The sequence below is a fragment of the Coenobita brevimanus genome, chromosome 3 (genome assembly GCF_032717465.1).
Source record: "Coenobita brevimanus isolate Jiangsu-jjx chromosome 3, ASM3271746v2, whole genome shotgun sequence".
Classification (NCBI taxonomy): domain Eukaryota; kingdom Metazoa; phylum Arthropoda; class Malacostraca; order Decapoda; family Coenobitidae; genus Coenobita; species Coenobita brevimanus.
The window spans coordinates 20155703-20176633 of NC_136956.1; the positions used below are offsets into that span (position 1 = coordinate 20155703).

General features: G+C 43.3%; 1 protein-coding gene across 1 annotated transcript in view; it reads right to left on the minus strand.

Annotated features, from left to right (window-relative positions):
* The window catches only part of LOC145393427 (acylcarnitine hydrolase-like), a 68778-nt gene that overhangs the window by 40254 nt on the left and 7593 nt on the right, over positions 1–20931 (minus strand). Inside the window, exons 2-7 of the mRNA XM_080267527.1 lie at positions 15657–15809; positions 14684–14834; positions 13707–13892; positions 12417–12610; positions 11893–12043; positions 3263–3432 (exon numbers count right to left, since the gene is read on the minus strand). Of these exons, the coding sequence (XP_080123653.1) occupies positions 3263–3432; positions 11893–12043; positions 12417–12610; positions 13707–13892; positions 14684–14834; positions 15657–15809 (1005 nt within the window). The remainder of the gene's footprint in view (positions 1–3262; positions 3433–11892; positions 12044–12416; positions 12611–13706; positions 13893–14683; positions 14835–15656; positions 15810–20931) is intronic.

The window sequence follows — 20931 nt, forward strand, 5'->3', positions numbered from 1 at the left end:
GCTACTACTAGTTCTTCTGCTGTTGCTACTACTACTACTACTACTGCTGCTGCTACTACTACTACTACTACTATTGCTGCTACTACTACTACTACTACTATTGCTGCTACTACTACTACTACTGTCATTACTACTGCTACTACTACTACTGTCATTACTACTACTACTACTACTACTACTACTGTCATTGCTACTGCTACTACTACTACTGCTGCTGCTACTACTACTACTACTACTACTACTACTACTGCTGCTACTACTACTACTACTACTACTACTACTACTACTACTACTACTACTGCTACTACTACTACTACTACTGCTGCTACTACTACTACTACTACTACTACTAATGCTACTGCTACTACTACTACTACTACTACTACTGCTGCTGCTGCTGCTGCTGCTGCTGCTGCTGCTGCTACTACTACTACTACTGCTGCTGCTACTACTACTGCTGCTACTGCTGCTGCTACTGCTACTGCTGCTGCTACTGCTACTGCTGCTGCTACTGCTAGTGCTGCTACTACTACTATTACTGCTGCTGCTACTACTGCTGCTGCTGTTGCTGCTGCTGCTGCTGCTGCTGCTGCTGCTGCTACTACTACTACTACTACTACTACTACTACTACTACTACTACTACTTCTACAACTACTACTACTACTACTACTACTACTACTACTACTTCTACAACTACTACTACTACTACTACTACTACTACTACTACTACTACTACTACTACTACTACTACTACTACCACTGCTGCTACTACCACTACTGCTGCTACTACTGCTACTCCTGCTGCTACTACTACTACTACTACTACTACTACTATTACTAAAACTACTACTACTACTACTACCGGTGCTGGGCAGCGCAAACGAAGAAGGACCTTGCTCAAGGACAAGTGTGCAATCTGATAAATATCTGGCTTGCGAGATGTCACAAAGTCCAAGCGCAAAGCATTTGCGTCTATTTGTGGGAATTACTGTAAAATATTGAGATATCTAAATAAATTAGCATACTTACTTTTATTTATCATTATTATATTTATCTATTGCCAGACGCCTTAATCCTGTAAGGGGTGGCCACTGGCCACAAACAAACAACAGATCACCTCCATGTCGCCCTGTCCCCCGTCATTTCACTGCCTGATCCCAGCTCACACACCCCTCTCACATATACTTCTCCACTCCATCCCTCCATCTCATCCTTGGCCTCCCCCTCCCTCTCCCCCCCTCCACCTCACTCACATACACTCTCCTCGTTAGTCTTTCACTCTCAATCCTCTCCGTATGACCAAACCACCTCAATATTTCTCCTAACGCTTCCTATCACATCCACATCCACACCACAACGATCCTTCACTTCCTCATTTGTCAGTGTGTCTCTCCATGTAACTCCACAGGCTCCTCTCAAATAACTCATTTATTTCCACAGCACTCACTCTTGACTTGTGTCCCTCCAAGAAAGTCAAAGCTTCACTTCCATACATTAGAGCTGGTATCACAATACTGTCATGTAGTAACTTTTTCACTCGTGGAAGTTCAAACAGAGGAGTGAGCAGGTGCGAAGCGAAGGGACAGGGAAATGAAAGCTGTGATGTTGCCAGTTTTTCTTTTATCTTAATTTTCGCAAGACATTTTATTTAATCATTCAATATAGATATACAATAGCATGTGTAATTCCTTACAAAAATCATTAAATCATATTATTTAAATCAAATATCCACAGCCCAATAAATTATTAGGCTGTGGATAATTGATTTAAATAACGTTTTAATGATTTTTGTAAGGAATTGCATATGCTACTCTTAATAAATAATGTATTTTTAATTTATTATTATTTACTAATAATAGTAATTTATAAAATATTATAATACATTATCTCTGTTAAAGCCTTTTAAGAAATGCTATTACCCTTCGTCCCTCTCGCCTCCCCCCAGCAGAACCCTCGCGACCCGCCCGAGCCTCCCCCATCCCTTGTCCAGACATACGGGAAGCTCCCAAGACCACGTGCCCCTTGGACTGCACAGTGCAATCCACAGGACAGGTGCTCAAGCGCAATATTGCGCATGGTCTCGTGCGGTGCGCAATGCACAAACAATATTCACCGGAGCACAACGGTGTGCAATTGTGCTTTGAGCAAGTGTTTGCGCACCTGCCCAGCACTGACTACTACTATTACTACTACTACTACTATTGCTACTACTACTACTGCTGCTACTGTTGCTACTATCGCTGCTGCCTCCGCTGCCACCCCCGCTGCTGCTGCTATTATTTCTATTATTATTATTATTATTATTATTATTATTAATATTATTATTATTATTATTATTATTATTATCATTAATAATAATAATAACAATAATAATAATAATAATAATAATAATAATAATAATAATATTATTATTATTATTATTATCCATCCATCCATCCATAAATCATCCATTCCTATGTTTCCCCATAAGGAGAGTAGGAGCCCGGGGCTAGGCAAGTTGGTCCTGACATTTAAGTTGAGAGTGACCAGCCTCACTAATCCCCGAGTGGCATTACGTGAGCAAGAAACCCCCCAAACCCCTTGGATATAAACCTACACAGGCTTAATCCGACTGGAGCGCCTTAATTACCCACTAAAGCACCAGGCGCCATATACAGTACTACAATAATATATAAAAAAAACTAAGCCACCTGAATCCTTTGAAGAACAAGGTAAATCCGTTATAGGAGGATATATTTCAATCTCATCACATCAGGATTTTTGTTTAGCCCCAAGCAACTTGGCAAGTGACAGAGTAGTTCTAATCTATCCCAGCCAGAACACGAGCGTAATAATAATAATAATAATAATCTCTCTCAAAGACCATCACTTTACTCTTCCCTACTGTACATTCACCTTTATAATAATAATAATAATAATAATAATAATAATAATAATATTACTACTACTACTACTACTACTTCCACTGTTGCTACTACTACTGCTACTACTACTGCTACTACTACTACTACTATTACTGCTGCTGCTGCTGCTGCTGCTGCTACGACTAATAATGATAATAATAATAATAATAATAATAATAATAATAATAATAATAATACTAGTAACAACATGCAGTACCATAAGTAAGAATGAACAGCATTGTAAATAAAAACAAATCCACATAAGCAAGAACAGACAGGATAGGGAAGAATAAACAACTTAATAAGAAATACTGAGCAACATTAAGTTAGACTAAGGGCAGCAGTCCACTCTCCCTACCTCTGTCATCTCATCCAGGCGATCCTCTCCAAAGTGGCGTCCCCCAAGGTAGTGTGAGAAGATCCTGGAGGAGAGGGTGAAGGGATCCGTCTCATCCTGTAGCTCCAGCGACACCTCCTGAATCTCCCTCTTCGTCAGTAGCTGGGCCATGGACGCATTGGCAAACATCTCTGGGGAGGGTCGACACTTTCTCCTAAATGTTGTTACTTTTAGGGTATTCCTTATGACAACACTCGATGATAATGTTGTCTCAGGGAAGGGCTGACACTATCTCTTAGATTTTGTCAATGTTGTCTCTGGAGAGGGTAAACACCTACTAAATGTTGTTAGTGCTATCTTTGGGGAGGGCCAACACTTTCCACTAAATGTTGTCAATTTTAGAGCATTCCTTGTGACACCTTGCGATTATAATGTTATCCCATTCACTCACAGAACTGCTATTTCGAACTCACTGCCGCAGATTAGTCCCCCCCCCACACACACACACAAAAATACAGCAGATCAAGTCGGAATATTAGTTAATGATATATCTATATATATCTATCTATCTATCTATCTATATATATATATATATATATATATATATATATATATATATATATATATATATTTTTTTCTATGCAAGAAAGATGGTAACAACGGCCAGGAGCCCGCAAACCGTTCCTGCCAAGAGAAAAACAAAAACAATACAAAAGAGAGCCAACTTCAAGATCCATTCATTTCAAGATGCCTGGACACACTGCTTTTGAAAGACTGGAGATCATAGGAGGTAGGAAATACAGACAGAGGGAGACAGTTCCAGTGTTGACCTGTTGCATAAATGAAGGACTGGGAGTAACGGTTAACTCTTGCATTAGAGACTTGGACAGAAAAGGGATGAGAGTTTGTTGCTAGACGGGTGCTACACACCCATCGTAGAGGTGGAAGGATGCAAGCAGACAGTTCAGAGGAGCAGTGACCATTGATGTAGCGATAGAAAAGAGATGAAGATGCAGCAGTGCGGCAAAGAGACAGAGATTGAAGTGAGCCAGTAGGAGGAGGAAAGTTAATGAGACGAAAAGCCTTTGACTCCACTCTATTGAGAGGAGCTGTATGTGGGGAGCCTCCCCACACATGAGAGTTGTACTCTACACAGGGGCGAATAAAACCTGTGCATAAAGTCAACAGCTATGCAGGGGTAAAGAAGGTACAGAGTCAGCTTAGCACACCTAATCTCTTGGAAACAGATTTTACAAGAGATGCAATATGATCTTTCAAAGATAAATCCCGAGTGAATGAAACCCCAAGCATGTTCAAGGATGATGCAGGATTAAGCTGGATATTATTAAACATTAGTGGGTACTCCTGTGGAAGTTTGTGTCGGGTTGGTAGGTGTAAAAACTAAGTTTTTCATGCATTAAAAAAGGGGAGATTATTTTTTTACCCCAGTCAGAGATACGAGCCAAGCCAGACATTAGGTGTGCCCTAGCCTCATCCCTTGTCTGTTGAAGTAACTGCTGAGATGGGCATTGCGAGAACTGAATGGAAATGTGAAGGGTAGAATCATCAGTGTATGAGTGGATAGGGTTAAATGTACAGCTTAGGTCATTCATGAATAAAAGAGAGTTGGTGATAGGACAGAACCCTGAGGAACACCACTGTTGATAGATCTAGGAGAAGAACGATGACCGTCTACAACAGTGGCTACAGAATGACCAGAAAGAAAGCTATAGATGAAGGCACAGATAGACGGATAGAAACCGTAAAAGGGCAGTTTGGAAATTAAAGACTTATGCCAGACTCGATCGAAAGCCTTTGAGATGTCAGGTGAAATGACAAAGCTTTCGCCAAAGTCCCGAAATGAGGATGACCAGGAGTCCGAAAGAGAGGTGAGAAGATCGCCAGTGGAGCTCCCTGACGGAACCCATACTGACGATCGGAAAGAAGGTTGTGATAAGAAAGATGCTTTAAAATTTTTCTGTAAAGAATAGACTCGAGAACTTTTGAGACACAGGATGTTAAAGCAACTGGATGATAGTTAGAGGGTTGGGAATGGTCACCCTTCTTTGGTACTGGCTGAATGAGAGCAAACTTCCAGCAAGAAGGAAAGGTACAAGTTGAGAGACAAAGACAAAAGAGTTTACATAGGGAGGGTGTAAGCACAGAAGCACAGTTCTTGAGGACAACAGGAGGGACTCCATCGGGCCCATATGCCTTGTTATTATTGAGGCCAGTGATGGCAGATCATACATCAGCTGAAAAATTTTAATGTCAGCCATGAGGAAGTCAGAGGGGGGAAGTGATGGAGGAACAGCACCAGAAACGTCTAAGATGGCATTGGAGGAGAAAGTCTGAGAGAAGAGATCTGTTTCATCAGTAGAAGAAATAGGTACTGAGCCATGAGAGTGGAAGAGAGGAGTGAAGGATGATGAGGTAAAGTTGTTAGAAAGGTTTCTGGCAAGGTGCCATAAGGAGCGGGAAGAAATCGTTTTGAAGATTTGAGAGCATTTAGTACGGATGAAATTATTTTTAGCAGAGCAAAGAACAGACTTAGCACGATTCCGGTCAGAAACATCAACAAGGTGTGATTCAGGGGTGGGTTGGCTGTGGTACCTTGCGGACAGCATTAGAATAAGCGTGATTAAATCAAGGCTTTCTTGCATTAGTCATAGGATATGAGAACGGAATGTATGCTTCCATGCCCAAGAGAATGACCTCCGTAGTGCACAAAGAACACTCAGATTGCTCTCGGCCATGGAAGCAATAATCATTCCAGGGAAAATTTAAGAAGTACTGCCTGAGGGCCTCCCAATCCGCTGCTCCAAAGTACCACAGTCGACGTTTCTTTGGAGGGTCCACAGACCGTACCGGAGCGGAGGACACCTGTATTCTGGTGTATGATTTCTTTTTTATTTAGCTTTCCCTTCCTCTGTTCATCTTCTACAAAAGCGGAAAATAAGCTGAAAAGATTAAGGAAGAACATTTTTTTTTTTTTTTTCAGTCTAGTATGTCCTGAAATTATGTTCCGGTCCTGAATTTTCAGATGTAACACTAGAATATAATGCTAGTCACGAATAAGTGCTATGGCAACAGCGCAGGGTCGTAGTATTATCTCTTTCTTCTACCGAGCTAGGTGATATAAGTTGCAAAGAGAAAGAAAATCGGGCTTAAGTAAAGGTGAAATTGGTTGAGCCCCAAATCAAGAAGTCACCGTGAGCAAAATAGTCATATCACGGTAGCTAGAGTTAAATGGAAAGGATGGTGCTGGAAAGGCTTTGTAATCGTCTTAGAAAAGGTTAAGCTTCAATGATGTTGGCCGTTTCCAGGCAACTCAGAAAGAGAAGGAATATAAACAGGTCAGAACATCACAAACTGTATCTCTTAACATTTTTCAGTCACATCCACATCAGCACCACAACGCTCCTTTATTTTCCGACCATCTTTCTATCTATTGCCAGACGCCTGAATCCCGTAAGGGGTGGCCACAAACAAATCGCCTCCATGGCTCCCTGTCCCTTGCCATTTCACTGCCCTTCGCCCAGCTCACAACCCCTCTCTCATATACCTCATTACTCCATCTCTCCATCTCATCCTCGGCCTCTTCCTCCTTCTCCCCCCCTCCACATCACTCACATACACTCTCCTCGTTAGTTTCTCGCTCTCCATCCTCTCCACATATCTAAAACATCAAAGTGAATTTCTCCTGGCGCTTTTTATCACATGTACATCCAAACCACAATGCTCTTTCATTTCCTCATTTGCCAGTCTTTCTCTCCATATAACATCCTCTCAAAGAACTCATTTCCACTGTTCTAACTCTAGACTTCTGTCCTTCCAACCAGGTCCAAGCTTCAATTCCATATGTTAGAACTGGTATCACAATAATTTTACTCAATGTCTTTCTTTTTTTTTTTTACTTAAATGCTCACTTCCGTGTTTCTTATCACTGCTTTCAAAGAACCAGCAATCTTTCTTCCTTGTTGCACCCTTTCAAGTACTTCATCCTCCAAACTACCGTCCTTACTCATCACACTAAACAGGTTCTTAAATGCACTCACATTTTCCAATCCCTCATCATCCAGCCTCACTGTACATTAAGTGACTTCCTTCCTCTCAAAGGCCATATCATTACTCATCCCTTCATTCACCTTTAGATTCTGTTTCTTCCACACTCTCCCAAACTCATTCACTAAGCCTTGCAGCTCCCCCTCGTCTTCACTTAACAATACAGTATCATCTGCAAACAACAGTACAGGAAGTTTCCAAACGCTGGCCTCTCTCATTAGGGCCGTATCCACTGCCCTACTTCGCACCTCGTTTGTAACCACATTCATATACAGATTGAACAACCGTGGAAACGTTGCACATTCCTGTTTCAATCCAACATTCAAATAGCAAAATTCACTCTTCACTATCCACACGCACTGCGGCCTCAGCACCCTCATATATACTCTTCATGGCATTCAACAACATCCCATTTACTCCATATAATGTTAATATTTTCCACACTTCTTTTCTATCCACTCAGTCATATGTTTTTTTCCAAATCAATGAAGGCTGCATACAACTTCTTTCCCTTCTATAAAATCTTTCCAGCTAAAGACCTATGAATGAATATCTGATTTACACAACCTCTCTTCTTCCTAAAACATCCCTGTTCTTCTCCAAGTAATTCCTCTGTTATTTCCCTCAGTTTGTCAATAAGTATCCTGCCATATACTTTTCCTATTACGCTAAGAGGCAATTGCCCCTATGATTACCATACACTTCTTTTTCCCTTTTTCTTTTGTACAGGGGAATGATTATACCTGACTTCCAATCCTCCAGGACTCTACCTTCCTCCCAGGCCAGTCTGCTTATCTCCCATATCCATTCTACTGATATCTCTCCCCCATATTTCATCAGTTCACAACACACTGCATGAATTTCTGGGGCTTTCCTCATTTCGATTTCGTTCACTGTTTCCACTACTTCCATTCTACTGATCTCTTCCTCTCTTCTCCCAACCCCCCCTTCACCCAGTTATTCCCAATAACTTATACTCGCATTACCTTCTTTCTCTATGTTTCACCATTTCGTAAAGTGTTCTCTCCATCTGTTCATGTTTTCTCTCTTCTCCAACATCAATCTACCATTTATCTCTCTCACTCCCCTACTGACGTCTTTATAACCCTGTCCGAGCAGCAGGGGTTAAAGACAGTCCGTATTAAACACTTGTTTTCTACAATTGAATAAAATCATTGACTAAAATCGTCCATTGGTAGTGTGACTGGATAGGAAAAGACGTCATCAGATGCAAGGGGTTAAGATTAAGTTTTGTGTCGTTGAAGGACAGGAGACAGCCATGTGAAAACTGTAAGGAATTGAGAGATGGGGAAATTGATTTAGGACTCGCAGTTTTTTATTTTCAAAACTACTCATTAATAAACTCTTTTTTTGCTTCCTATATCGACATAGGTTGCATGAATAACACACAAGAGTATTGTTACGGAGGAGAATCAGAAATAAACTGGTAAGGAAGAGGTGATAGTACGCTTCCTAACCGCACCAGAATAACACAAGAATATAGTAACTGAGCAGAATAAAAAATAAACCTGTAAGGGAGAATTGTTAGTAAGCTTCCTAACTGCATCAGAATACAGTATCATACAATAATATAGTATCGGAGAAGAATCACAAATTAACCGTTAAGGAATAGGTGTTTGTATGCTCCCTAACGCACCAAAATACAGCCTCAGGAGCCTTTAGGCGTGCTATTTATTTTTTTATTCCAATCCTCAGACAACTGGAGGATTTAGATATCGTCTGATTTAGCTTCTTCAGTACTAGACATCTTTCCTAAGTGTCAGATAATGATCTTGTATTTTTACCAGGAGTTATTGGTGAAGGGCAGCGTAATGGATGAGGACAGGAAGGCGATTTGTTTGAGGCCACCTCTTGGGGACTAATATAGATGGGCTGGAGAGAAGTGCCTTCATGTGGTGGCACCGATATGACTAGGTGGCTTCCCTGCCTGGTTATACAAACATCCCTCATCTCCTTCCTATCCCTCGAATGAAGAATGGTAGGCTGCATGAGAGGTGGAACTTCAGCCTGTGGTCCACTGGTTCACAATACAGATGAACCCCAACTTCACACGAGAAATTCAAGGCCTCATCAGACAACGGGACACACTGCGATAGTCCCCAACACCCCATACACAAGACACCGTACAACAAATACAAGAACTCAACACTCAAATAAACAATAAAATATCAGAACAGCAAACACTAAACTGGAAAAATTACCTCCAAACACTTGACCACAAAACAAACATCAGCAAACTCTACAAAACACTAAACAGCATCACACTTTTCAACAGCAACACCACACAATCACACGCTGCCATCACAACAACAGACACCATACCCTCAAACAAACAACAAGAAAACACTCTCATCAATCACTTTTCACAAGTCAGCCATCTAATCCCCCATCCCGAAGACCGACGTATCATCCGACGTAAGAGACAGTTCCCCACAGACCCAGACTACGCACCTTTCACTTACAACCAGACGAAGCACATCATTAACAACCTCAAGCACTCATATGCCTGTGGACGAGACAACATAAGCAACGTTCACCTTAAACACCTTGGACCACAAGGCATACAAGCACTCACCAACATATCAAACCACAGCTACTCACACAACATAATACCCAACATCTGGAAGCATGGCACTATCATCACTATCCCTAAACCCAACAAAGACCCCACGTTACCCTCCCACATCGCCCCATCACACTCCTCTGCACCCCCTCTAAAGTCATTGAACGACTGGTACTGCAACTAGTCACACCTCACATTCCCCTAGCTCAGTCACAACATGGCTTTAGGCCACTACATTCCACAAACACCCTTCTTACAGACCTTACACAGAGAGTTTTCGATGGCATGAATTCAGCTAGGCCACCACACAGAACACTCCTAATCACAATAGACATTAGCAAAGCTTTTGATGCCATCCCCTGCCACAACCTCACAAACAAAATACTCAACACAAACATGCACAATAACACAAAACGATGGCTGGCAAACTACTTAGCAGGCAGATGTGCACACGTAACATTTGCCGGTCAGTCTTCTAACATCAGAAACTTCACAAACGGCGTCCCCCAAGGATCTGTTTTGTCCCCTACACTCCTTAACCTATACATGCACGACGTACCCACACCCCACACACCACAGATACACATAGCTTCCTATGCAGATGATATAACACATTTTTTTTTTTTTTTTTTTTCATGTGTCCGACTCTGGGCATAGGCTTCACAGCCTGCTCTCAAGGCCCAGTAGTCCTCCTACATACCATACACCTCTACATGTCACGCACCAAAACGCAAACACAGCTGCACACATCATTCAACCCTACCTGAACACACTACACGAATGGTTCACCACAAACAGGCTCAAAATAGCCCCAGTCAAATCTACAGTGACTCCTCTCACCAACTGGACAGCAGAACACAGTCACATCCCACACCTCACCATAAACAACACTCCCCTACCACACACAGACACACACACAAAATCCTTGGTGTAACATACAATACATCAATGTCATTTAAACAACACATCACAAACATTAAAAATAAAATAACACCAAGACTCAATGCTTTGAGGTCACTTGCCCATACAACATTCGGACACAACAAAGAAACCACCACCACAGTATACAAACAATACATACGTTCAGTGATGAATTATGCAAGCCCTGCCTGGGCTTCTAACCTCACCAAAACACACTACAACACTCTACAGACTATACAGAACAAGGCCCTAAAAATAATCACAGGCTGCACAGCTACTACACCCACAGACCACCTACATCAAGAAATCAAAGTCCTCAAAGTCAAGGATCACTTAGTCATGAGAGGCACCCAGTTTCTTGCTGCAGCCTCCACAAACCCACAACATCCACTACAGTACATGGCAGCACATCCACCCACACCAAGGAACACCAAAACTACACCCAGCACACGATACCATATACAAATACTCCTCCCTCGCCCACCTCAGACCAGCTTCCAGAAGCATATCCACACTCAGATCAGTCTCCGCTCCATTCAGTCACTTAAAGACAACACACAGCTGCATGCACGGCCTCCTGACATCCATCCTTCTGAATCCTATCTTCCTCGTGAGGACAAGGTCCACCTGGCCAGGCTGAGATGTGGGCACCATCCAGCCCTCTTAAGCTACCAGAAGAGGCTGGATGACTCCGTCGCTGATGCCTGTCCAGGATGCAAGACAGCACCTCATACTATTAAGCACATTATGGAAGACTGCATTGCACACAATCACCTACGCCAACAACACAACATACACTCTTTGAGGGCTCTGTGGGAAAGCCCAGTCTCAGCCATGGCCTTCCTTAGGGACTCGGGGCTGTTCGGCCAGATTGCCTAGGGAACAACTACTAATACTACTACTACCAACGGCAACAACGACAACTACTACTACTGCTATTTCTGTTCCTCCTCCTGCTCCTCCTCCTCCTCCTACTACTACTGCTAATACTATTTCCGTTCTTCTTTCTCCTCGTCCACCTCCTCCTCCTCCTATCAATACTACTACTACTACTATTACTACTACCGATACTACTACTAACGAGCAGTGGTGAAGGCCCCTTCGTGAGCCGTGACGCCGGTGATGAGGGGTACGTGGTGGTGCCATCCGTCCCTCAGAAGGACAGCCGGTTCCTCAGGCAAGTACACCCCGTCCACGCGAGGCGCCATCTGTATAGGTTGCAGCCCGAACTTCTGTCAAGGTGGAACAACAGTATCACCATCAACAGTAGAGACAACATTAGAGACAACAGTAGAGACAAACACTTAACGGCCAAGTCTTCACCGTCGATTTTAATGACGTGGACCTGCTCTGACATACCGGGCATCTCCATGTGAAATTTCAGCTCATTCCACCCAGTGCTACGACCTGTAGAGGGTTCCCAATATCTGGCGAAAAATTGACCATCAATGTGCGTGTGGCTGGCGAGCAACTGACCACATGCAATTATAATTTACACACAAAAACCAGAGGGAAATCAATCCAACGTGCCTCAGGGCATAATAAAACTCTTGAAATCGATCGAGAAATGGATAAAATCGATTCGTGGCAACAAGAGTAAGTCACCTTGATGTCATTGATGTAAGCTGCCAGGTCATCTGCAGGGGCTTTCTGGAGGCAGGTCAGAAGGGCTGGGCTGTGGGTGGTGTCAGGGCAGCTCAGGTCACGTCCAATTTTCTCCGCTACCTGCCTGAATGAACCACCGAGCGCCCAGGGGTTGAGAGATGACCCAGATTGCGCTATGGCTCGGGAGAACAGACCTGACGATGATTAGAAAAGCTGTAGTCATTTTAGCTCCTAATTAGTGACCTAATGAGACGTAGGCAGTAAAGGAAAAGGATATTCGTAGGATTAAACATACAGAAATGACAATGATTAAATGAATGTGTAATGCGTCCTTGAATATGAGGCCTGGGGGTGGGGAAGATTGCGATGGAAGAGTTGAGAGGAAGGATGGAACTTGAATACATTGTTGTTGTGATTAGGAGGGGTAGATTGAGACCGTTTGGGCATGTTAAGAGGATGGAGGATGACATTTGGGTGTGGAGAGTGAGAAGTGTGAACGTCGGGGATACGGTTACGAGAGGCAGACCGAATAAAAGAGACATGGCCCGAGAGATAAGGGACTGAATAGGGAGGCTGCCAAAAATCGAACAGTATGGGGAGCCGCCATTAGGTGATAAAAGCCAACACATCCACGCATTTTGGAGCCTAAACGATTCGATCTGACAAGAACTGCTGTTGAATGACTAAGGGAGGAGTGCAGAGTCATTCTTCTTCCTATCACCATAAAGTAAGAGAGTATCGTCGTTCAAAGAAGGGAAAAATTATAGTATTATGTTAAATCTCAGTAGCGGGTGATGCACGTGGACAGTGACTGGTCCTTGGTTAGCAAGAGTCGGCTGGAGAAAAACCTAAATGAATGTAAATAACAATAAAATAATTCTAACAAAAAAAACCCGGCAAATTCTTGATCCGTATCAGTGTAAGTAGGTCAAGTTAGGATATGGACACAACACCTGCATCATTCACACTGTATCCAAGGATGAGTATCACTCCTCATTATTAGCTTCCGTACAATCCCCTCATTGGTTCTTAACCATAAATCACACACTTGCTTCAGGTGTGTTATTCTGGCTGAACAAACAATTTTATTCTGTCTTAACGCACCAACCTGGAGTATTCATTGTCTGATTGAGCCTTCCATCAAGTCAACAAGATCACTTTGTCAAAACGGTTACATATTTTCTTTGAAAGCTAAAAACAAAGGAGTGAGGAGGGGGGGGAGGAATTGGATAATTAGAGAAATTCCTGCTTGACGGGCTAAAACAGACAGTTATAAGGAGCGTCATGTACCCTTGGTGAGTGGTGAGAGGAGGTGTAAGCTGACAGAGCCCCCGCCAGCACTCTCCCCGAAGATGGTGACTGCAGAAGCGTCGCCCCCGAAGTGGTGAATGTTGTCCTGCACCCACCGTAGCCCTGCCACCTGATCCAGCATTCCCATGTTCCCCGGCAGTACATCGTCTTCGGTCGACAAGAACCCTAGTTTTGAGAGTGACCGTTTCAGTATCAATTGTTTATTAATGTATCTCCTGGAAGCAAGAATACAGTATAGAAGAAAACAGTTTGATTATTCTGAATAACCTGATGAGGATTATAAAGCTGATATCCTAATACATTATTTCCTTTAGTATCTATCCTCTATGCCTCTCTCCTACTCACTCTTGTCGTCTGTCTCACGCTATCTGCATACCTCACTCATCTTTTTCCTCTCTCACACCATTATCCCATCCTTACTGTATCCTCCCACTGCCTTTGGTGCCTGAATTTCCTCACACAGCGCTCTCTAACCCCACTCACCTGACTCCTCGTTCACTTTTCAGTGACCTATTTGCTTCTCATGCCAAAGCTACTCACTCACCAGACACCTTCGCCAATATTCTCGGCGGTTGAGGAAGCTCCCTAACACCTTTTCCTAAGCGAATTAGTTTGCTTGTTACATCTTACTGGCATTTTCTCTGTTACATAACTCCTTCTAGCATTGCCATTCTCTGCCTAAATAACGTAGGAAAGAATGTTAACAACCCAGACGAGAATACGAGCCTTAGGAGTACAAAGGAAAGAAGACAGCAACAGATCTCTTAGTCTTGTTCAGGCTGTTTCTTCCCCTCTACCTCTCAAGTCACGACTCTCTTTTCTCTTCATACTCGCCTTTTCCCCTCTATCCCTCAGGTCACACCTTTTATCCCTCATCATACTCGCCTCTTTCCCTCTGCCTTATCACGCCAAGCCTCTCATCCCCTTCATACTCGTCCTACCCGCCCCTCACTCACCCATCACCCCCAAACGGTATTGCAACACCACCAGGATGATATCATGGTCGAGAAGGACTGAGGGACCGTACATTGAGGCACTCCCGCAGAAGAAAGCACCACCGTGGATAAACACCATCACTGGTAGTTTTGTGGCCCTGTCCTTGGCACCCTGAAATGTTGTGAACAGAAGTCATTTTATCTCAGATACTGTAGTGAAATAGAAAGACACAGACAAATGAGAAGGTAAAGAAGCATGAAAGGGAAGTTCTAAGGAAAAACAGACAAATGCGGAAGTAAAAGAGCATCAAAGACTTCAACAGAAAGACAGACGGACAAATGAGGAAGTATAGGAGCATTGTGGTGGTGACGTGGAAGTGAATGAAATCGTTAAGAGAAATGATATGAGATGGTTTGCCCATGTGGGGAGGATGGAGATTGAAAGACTGACTAGAAGAGTGTATATAACTGAGGTGGAGGAGGAGAGGGGGAGGGGTAGATTAAGGCTGAGAATGGATGGAATGATGAAATATATGAGAGCGGGGAGTGTGAGGTGGAGAGAGGACTGACAATTGGCAGGGGACAGAGCGACAAGGAGGCCAGTTGTTTGTGGCCTCCCCTCATGGGATTAAAGTGTCTGGCAGTAGATAGATAAATTTTTGCCAGTCATAAAGCATTTGGTGCCAGTTTGACCTCATCAGCAAAATGATGTCATGCTTAGTTAAATCTTAGTCTCAAGACAAGTTCATTTAGCTTAACAAATCTCACTGAAGTTAATTAGCTAAATAAGGCGACCTCTATCCCTTCCAGTCCAGGTAATATTCTTTACTTACAAGCAAAAACATTGATGTTAAAGAAAGGTATATATAAATGACTTGAGCTTGTCTGTCAAACTCTTCCGATAAAAATATGATGGCACTTTGAAAATAAAGACAATAGAAGGAAGGCAAATAAAACGGAGAGAAGGTATAATAATACTGAAAATAAAACGCACCACAGGAGTGAAGACGTTGAGGTAAAGACAGTCCTCTGAGCCTATTGTCTTTAGTGATGTGCCAGTCGGGTCAAGGAAGGGCACTTGGATGCACATTTCTGGGTCTTTGGCGCCGTCCCTCACTCCCTCCCACCCCTGACTGGCAACGGGGGGCTGGAAGCAGAAAGAATAAGGACATCATCATCATCACCATCATTATTATCAGCCATTATCAATCATCCAGCATCACCATCGTCATCAATCAACCATCATCATCATCATCATCATCATCATCAGCCATCATAATTAAACACCCATCGTCATCAGTCATACATTGTTATCATCATCAATACTTATCATCATCATTCTCATTATCATTAACTTCATCCACCATCATCAATCATCCACCATCATCAATCATCCATCATCATCAATCATCCATCACCATCACCATCATCATCATCCATCATCATTATCATCCATCAACATCAATCATTCATCATCATCAATCATCCATTTTCATCAATCACTCATCACCATTATCCATCATCATTATCATCATCATCACTAGCATCATCATCATTATCCATTATCCATCATCATCAATCATCCTTCATTATCACAATCATTAAAGTCATTAATCTTCCAACATCATTATCAGTCATCATCATCATCAACGCTGGTGATGAGTTCTTGACCGGTAGTCTTGCCGGTTAAGGAAGCTCCCTAACACCTCTTCCTTAACGATTTATCTTTGGATACGGCGAGTTTATAAAACTTTGCACTTTATATGTGGAGTACTGTGATATAAGAATGATTCATTTGACACTGGGATAACAAGGTGTAATAAGCACAATAAGTCACTGAGGAAGAGGTGTTACGGAGCTCCATTAACTGACGAGAATAGGGATCCTTGTGAGCTACGAGTAACACAGGGATAGCAAAGTGTAATAAGCAAAATAAGTCAATTAGGAATTGGTGTCAGGAAGCTTCCTTAACTTACGAACTAGGAGTGAGATGAAGACTGCCATACCCTGGTTTATCCCACATATATGACACCCTGGTTTATCCCCAAATTTGACACCCTGGTTTATCTCACATACTTGACACCCTGGTTTATCCCGCATTTGACACCCTGGTCTATCCCACATATTTGACACCCTGGCTTATCCCACATATATAACACCCCGGTTTATCCCACAAATTTGACACCCTTTTATCCCACAAATTTGACACCCTGGCTTATCCCACATATTTGACACCCTGGTTTATCCCACAAATATGACACCCTTTTATCCCACATATTTGACACCCTGGCTTATCTCACATATTTGACACCTTGGTTTATCCCATATATTTGACACTCTGGTTTGTCACGAGTTGGCGCGATTCTCTATCTAAATAAACTTGTGACATTGAACTTTGGTGGGAAACCGCGAATTCTAGTGGAATCCCAGTATCACTCAGTGAACCGCCACGTATTCACCCGATCGTGAGTGTTTTCAGAACAATTTTTCACTGTGTCATAAGTGATCGTCCTTGTGCGTGACATTAGCGGTTCCGCTGAGTGATTTATTATGGGCGTGTTTCGCTCACTTTCTTGGCCGTTAGCAGTTAGCGGCTGGCCTCAGCCCTCGCCCCACTTCTTTGGATTCAGTCAGTCATGGATCGTCGTGAGATAAGGACTGTTGTGCTCCAGCGTGAAGCAGTGCCGTCATTGTACAGCGAGCTCCTGAGATCTTCAAACAGCGGTGAATTGGCGAAGAGGGTCTATTGAATAGCAGCGTCTGGTGTTCATTGGGCAGATGCCCAGACTACTCGTCTGGCCCCCTTCATCGACCAGTATTTTCCTTTCGTTTTTCCTAGGTTTAAGTTTAGCTTTTGAGTGAGCAAGTGAGTGTGTTCTTATTTTGGATTCATTTTGAAACATGTAATGTAAATTTAACTCATTGTAATAAATAAATTAAAAGTTCTTTTTCTTGAGCTTAATGTAATGTAAACTCGTGTTTTATTTCTCCACATTAAGCTTATTTCACTTATCGCTCCTAGTTTGCATAAACGCTTTGCATTATTCATAACTGGTACTTAGGCAAGTCCTTTTTATTAACTTAAATCCATTATGCAACTTGAAGTTAATGCACCAGCAAGAACCTGCTTATCATTCATAGCATTAGTTATTGATTGTCAGGGGTGGAGTCACTTTCTCGTCAGGATAGCAGTACTAACAAACAACATTTGTGAGTAATTAGTCTCTGCTGTGTACTGCTCAGAAAGTAAATAAATTCTCGTCCTTAGAGAATCGGCGAAGTAAGCCGGCATAAAGTAATCATTGCTTCATTTTCACAAGTCAATTCTTTGTTAATATTGGCAAGCAACATTGTAAAGCATTCTTCAGTATAAAAATCTACAAAACCCCCGTGACATCTGGCGACCTCGTTCTAGGATATTGACTCCTAGCTCTAAAGTTATTCACGAAATAATACTTACTCACTCATACTTAGGTATTTATCATTAAAGTCTAGGGACATTATTTTACTGGTGAGTACTGATTCAGGTCTATTAATTTTACATAATAGTTTTCACAGTCAGTTGTTTGTTTAATTTTCTTTCTTTACCAGTTTAACTATATAAAACTGGTCACCACTAACCTGTGCCTATATTCTTTATTCTTGATTATTGGCATCTTTCCCTGCAAAATAGCAGTCAGTACATGGTCTCTAGTTCACTTAGATTGACTTAGCATCATGTCTACCAACGTCTATGTACAGGAAGCTAGAGATATGGGGCTTAGCGACCCCAAAGAAGTTACAGAGTATGTCCTCTCTCGGTTTAGTTACGAGCAGCAACGCGAAAATGATGCTCGTGAAGAGCGTAGAATCCAACACGAACAAGAGCAAGAACAACATGAACACGAACGACTAACAACGCGAATACGAGCAAAAACAACGCGAACTCGAGTTAGAAAAACGAGAGAAAGAGCACAAACACGAGCAAAAACAACGCGAGCTCGAGTTAGAACAACGAGAGAGAACAAGAACACAAATGTGCCTAGCGAGAAGCATGCGAAAAACATGAACTTGAAATGTTGAAGCTCAAGCGAGATTCCTTGGCTTCAGACACATCTGGTGCAGCTGGCCCAAGCTCCACGAGCGCTATCCCTGTACATATTATAGCGACCCCACACATCAAGCTTCCTCCATGCAAGGATGGCGAGCGAATCGAGCCATACATAGCTCGTTTTGAAGACATGGCTCAGCTTTACCAGCTGGATGAGGCAGCTAAGCGGCTTCAGTTTCTTAGCCTGTTTGAGGGCCCTGCCCTCGATATTCTCCACAGAATTCGTGGAGACAATCTCACGTATGAGATGATGAAGGCTGCACTTGTCAAAGCATACGGTCTCACAGTTGACGACGCCAAGAGTCAGTTCATGAGGGCGCGTTTACAGGAAAAAGAGACTGCCGTTCAGTTCCTTGACCGGCTTACTGCTTACTTAGATAAGTGGATTGCGAAAGATGAAACTCCTTCCACGAGTGAGGGGATAATTGACCTTATGCTGTGCACGCAGCTAGAAAAGTCGTGGCCTGCCAAACTTATGGTTCAGCTTAAGATCTCCCAGGTAAAGGATGCCAGCCAAGTGGTGGAGAAGGCTGATGCATTCTTCACAGCATACGGGTATCAAACTCGTAAGCAGCATACCTGGAACCGGAAAGCTGATAAATCTGGGAAACCGTCTCAGACTGAACCCCAGCAACAAAGCCGTTCTCAGAATAATTGCCAAGGTCCAAAACTGCAGAAGAAGGACCAGGGGCAAAATACTCAGAAACATGAGTGGAAGCAGTACAATAAGTACCATAACCAGCAGCAGTATCAGCCACGCAACCGACTGTCGGGACTGTCCTTTTCAGCACCAGCCCCTCGGAGGCAGGAGGCGAACGCAGCCTTCATTCCTCAGCAGCAGCACAGTGGTGTCATCCCTAGCAGTACGGGTACTCCTTCACAGTTCTCTAGTCCCCCAGCGACAGTGAACACTCTGCCACAGGAGGTCAACGCTCCATCTCCCCAGACAGCGAGTACGACCCCTCAGGTATCAAATTCTCAGGGCACCATGTTTGCCACATCATATATTCAGCAGCCTAATCAGTGGCTGGCTGCTTCCTCCACAGGCCCTCCCACAGGTGACAGTGCCTTCCTTGTTCAGCCAGGGTTTGTGGGAGACATTCCTGTGAAGGTCCTGAGAGACAATGGTTCCTCAGGTTGCTCTGTCAGGCAGTCTAGTTCGACCTGAGGAGTACACAGATTGACAGATCCAAGCTAAGCTTATTGATGGATCAGTGAGATTGTTCCCTGAGGCATGTATCCAGGTGGCATCTCCATTTTACACTGGTATGACAGTCACAGTTGTCATGGCAGAACCTTTATTTGACTTTATCATAGGCAATATTTCCAGTGCCAAGTATAGTTGCACTGAAGATGACGCTACTCAGACTTCGGCTGCAGTAACATGAGCCATGGCTGAGGCTCCAAACTGTGTCATCCCGGTGACCAATGAATCACCACAAGATCTGATGTGTAGCCAAGTTGTTGTTCAAGAACAACATTCTGACCCGACACTTGCTGCCGTGCGAAAGAAACAAAAGGGTAGAGTGATAAAGTATTCATGGGGAGGTCAAGCCAAGTTCCTTCGCAAACAAGGAGGGCTGTACCGTGAATCACGAACACCCAAGGGCGAGGTTCGACTGCAGTCTGTCGTTCCTGCCTAGTACAACCTAGCAGTGTCAGAATGGGGTCATTGTTCAGCCTCAGGAGGTCACATGGGCAAAAGGAAAACCCAGAGCTGTATCCGTGCTGACTTTTTCTGGCCAGGGATGGGACGAGAAATAGACAGTTTTGTGCGTTCCTGCAATGTGTGTCCATGTAACACCAATCAGGGACATTTCCTTCCTGTGCCGTTTGAAACCACACCCGTAATCTCTGAGGCAGTTGAAGAGAGGGCAGTGGTGAAGTGGGTGTAGACCTGACGTCTCGCCCGTTGGCCCCACAGAACACAGTATGTCCAGGGACTGTACATACGTGTATACCATAAGTTAAGGGGGAAGTTCGAGAACCCCGCAGAGACAGTCCGAGGCTGTGTATGAATTACCTTGTGGAACGTCTCGAGCTGTGGGTCTCTCTGAGGATTCCCAGAGAATACACATTATCCACATGAGTGTTCACACCCACGGTAGGTGTTAAAACGTGACCTGCCCGAGATTACATAGCAATTCTCAGCTTCCTGTCATTAATCGTAAGTGTAGTG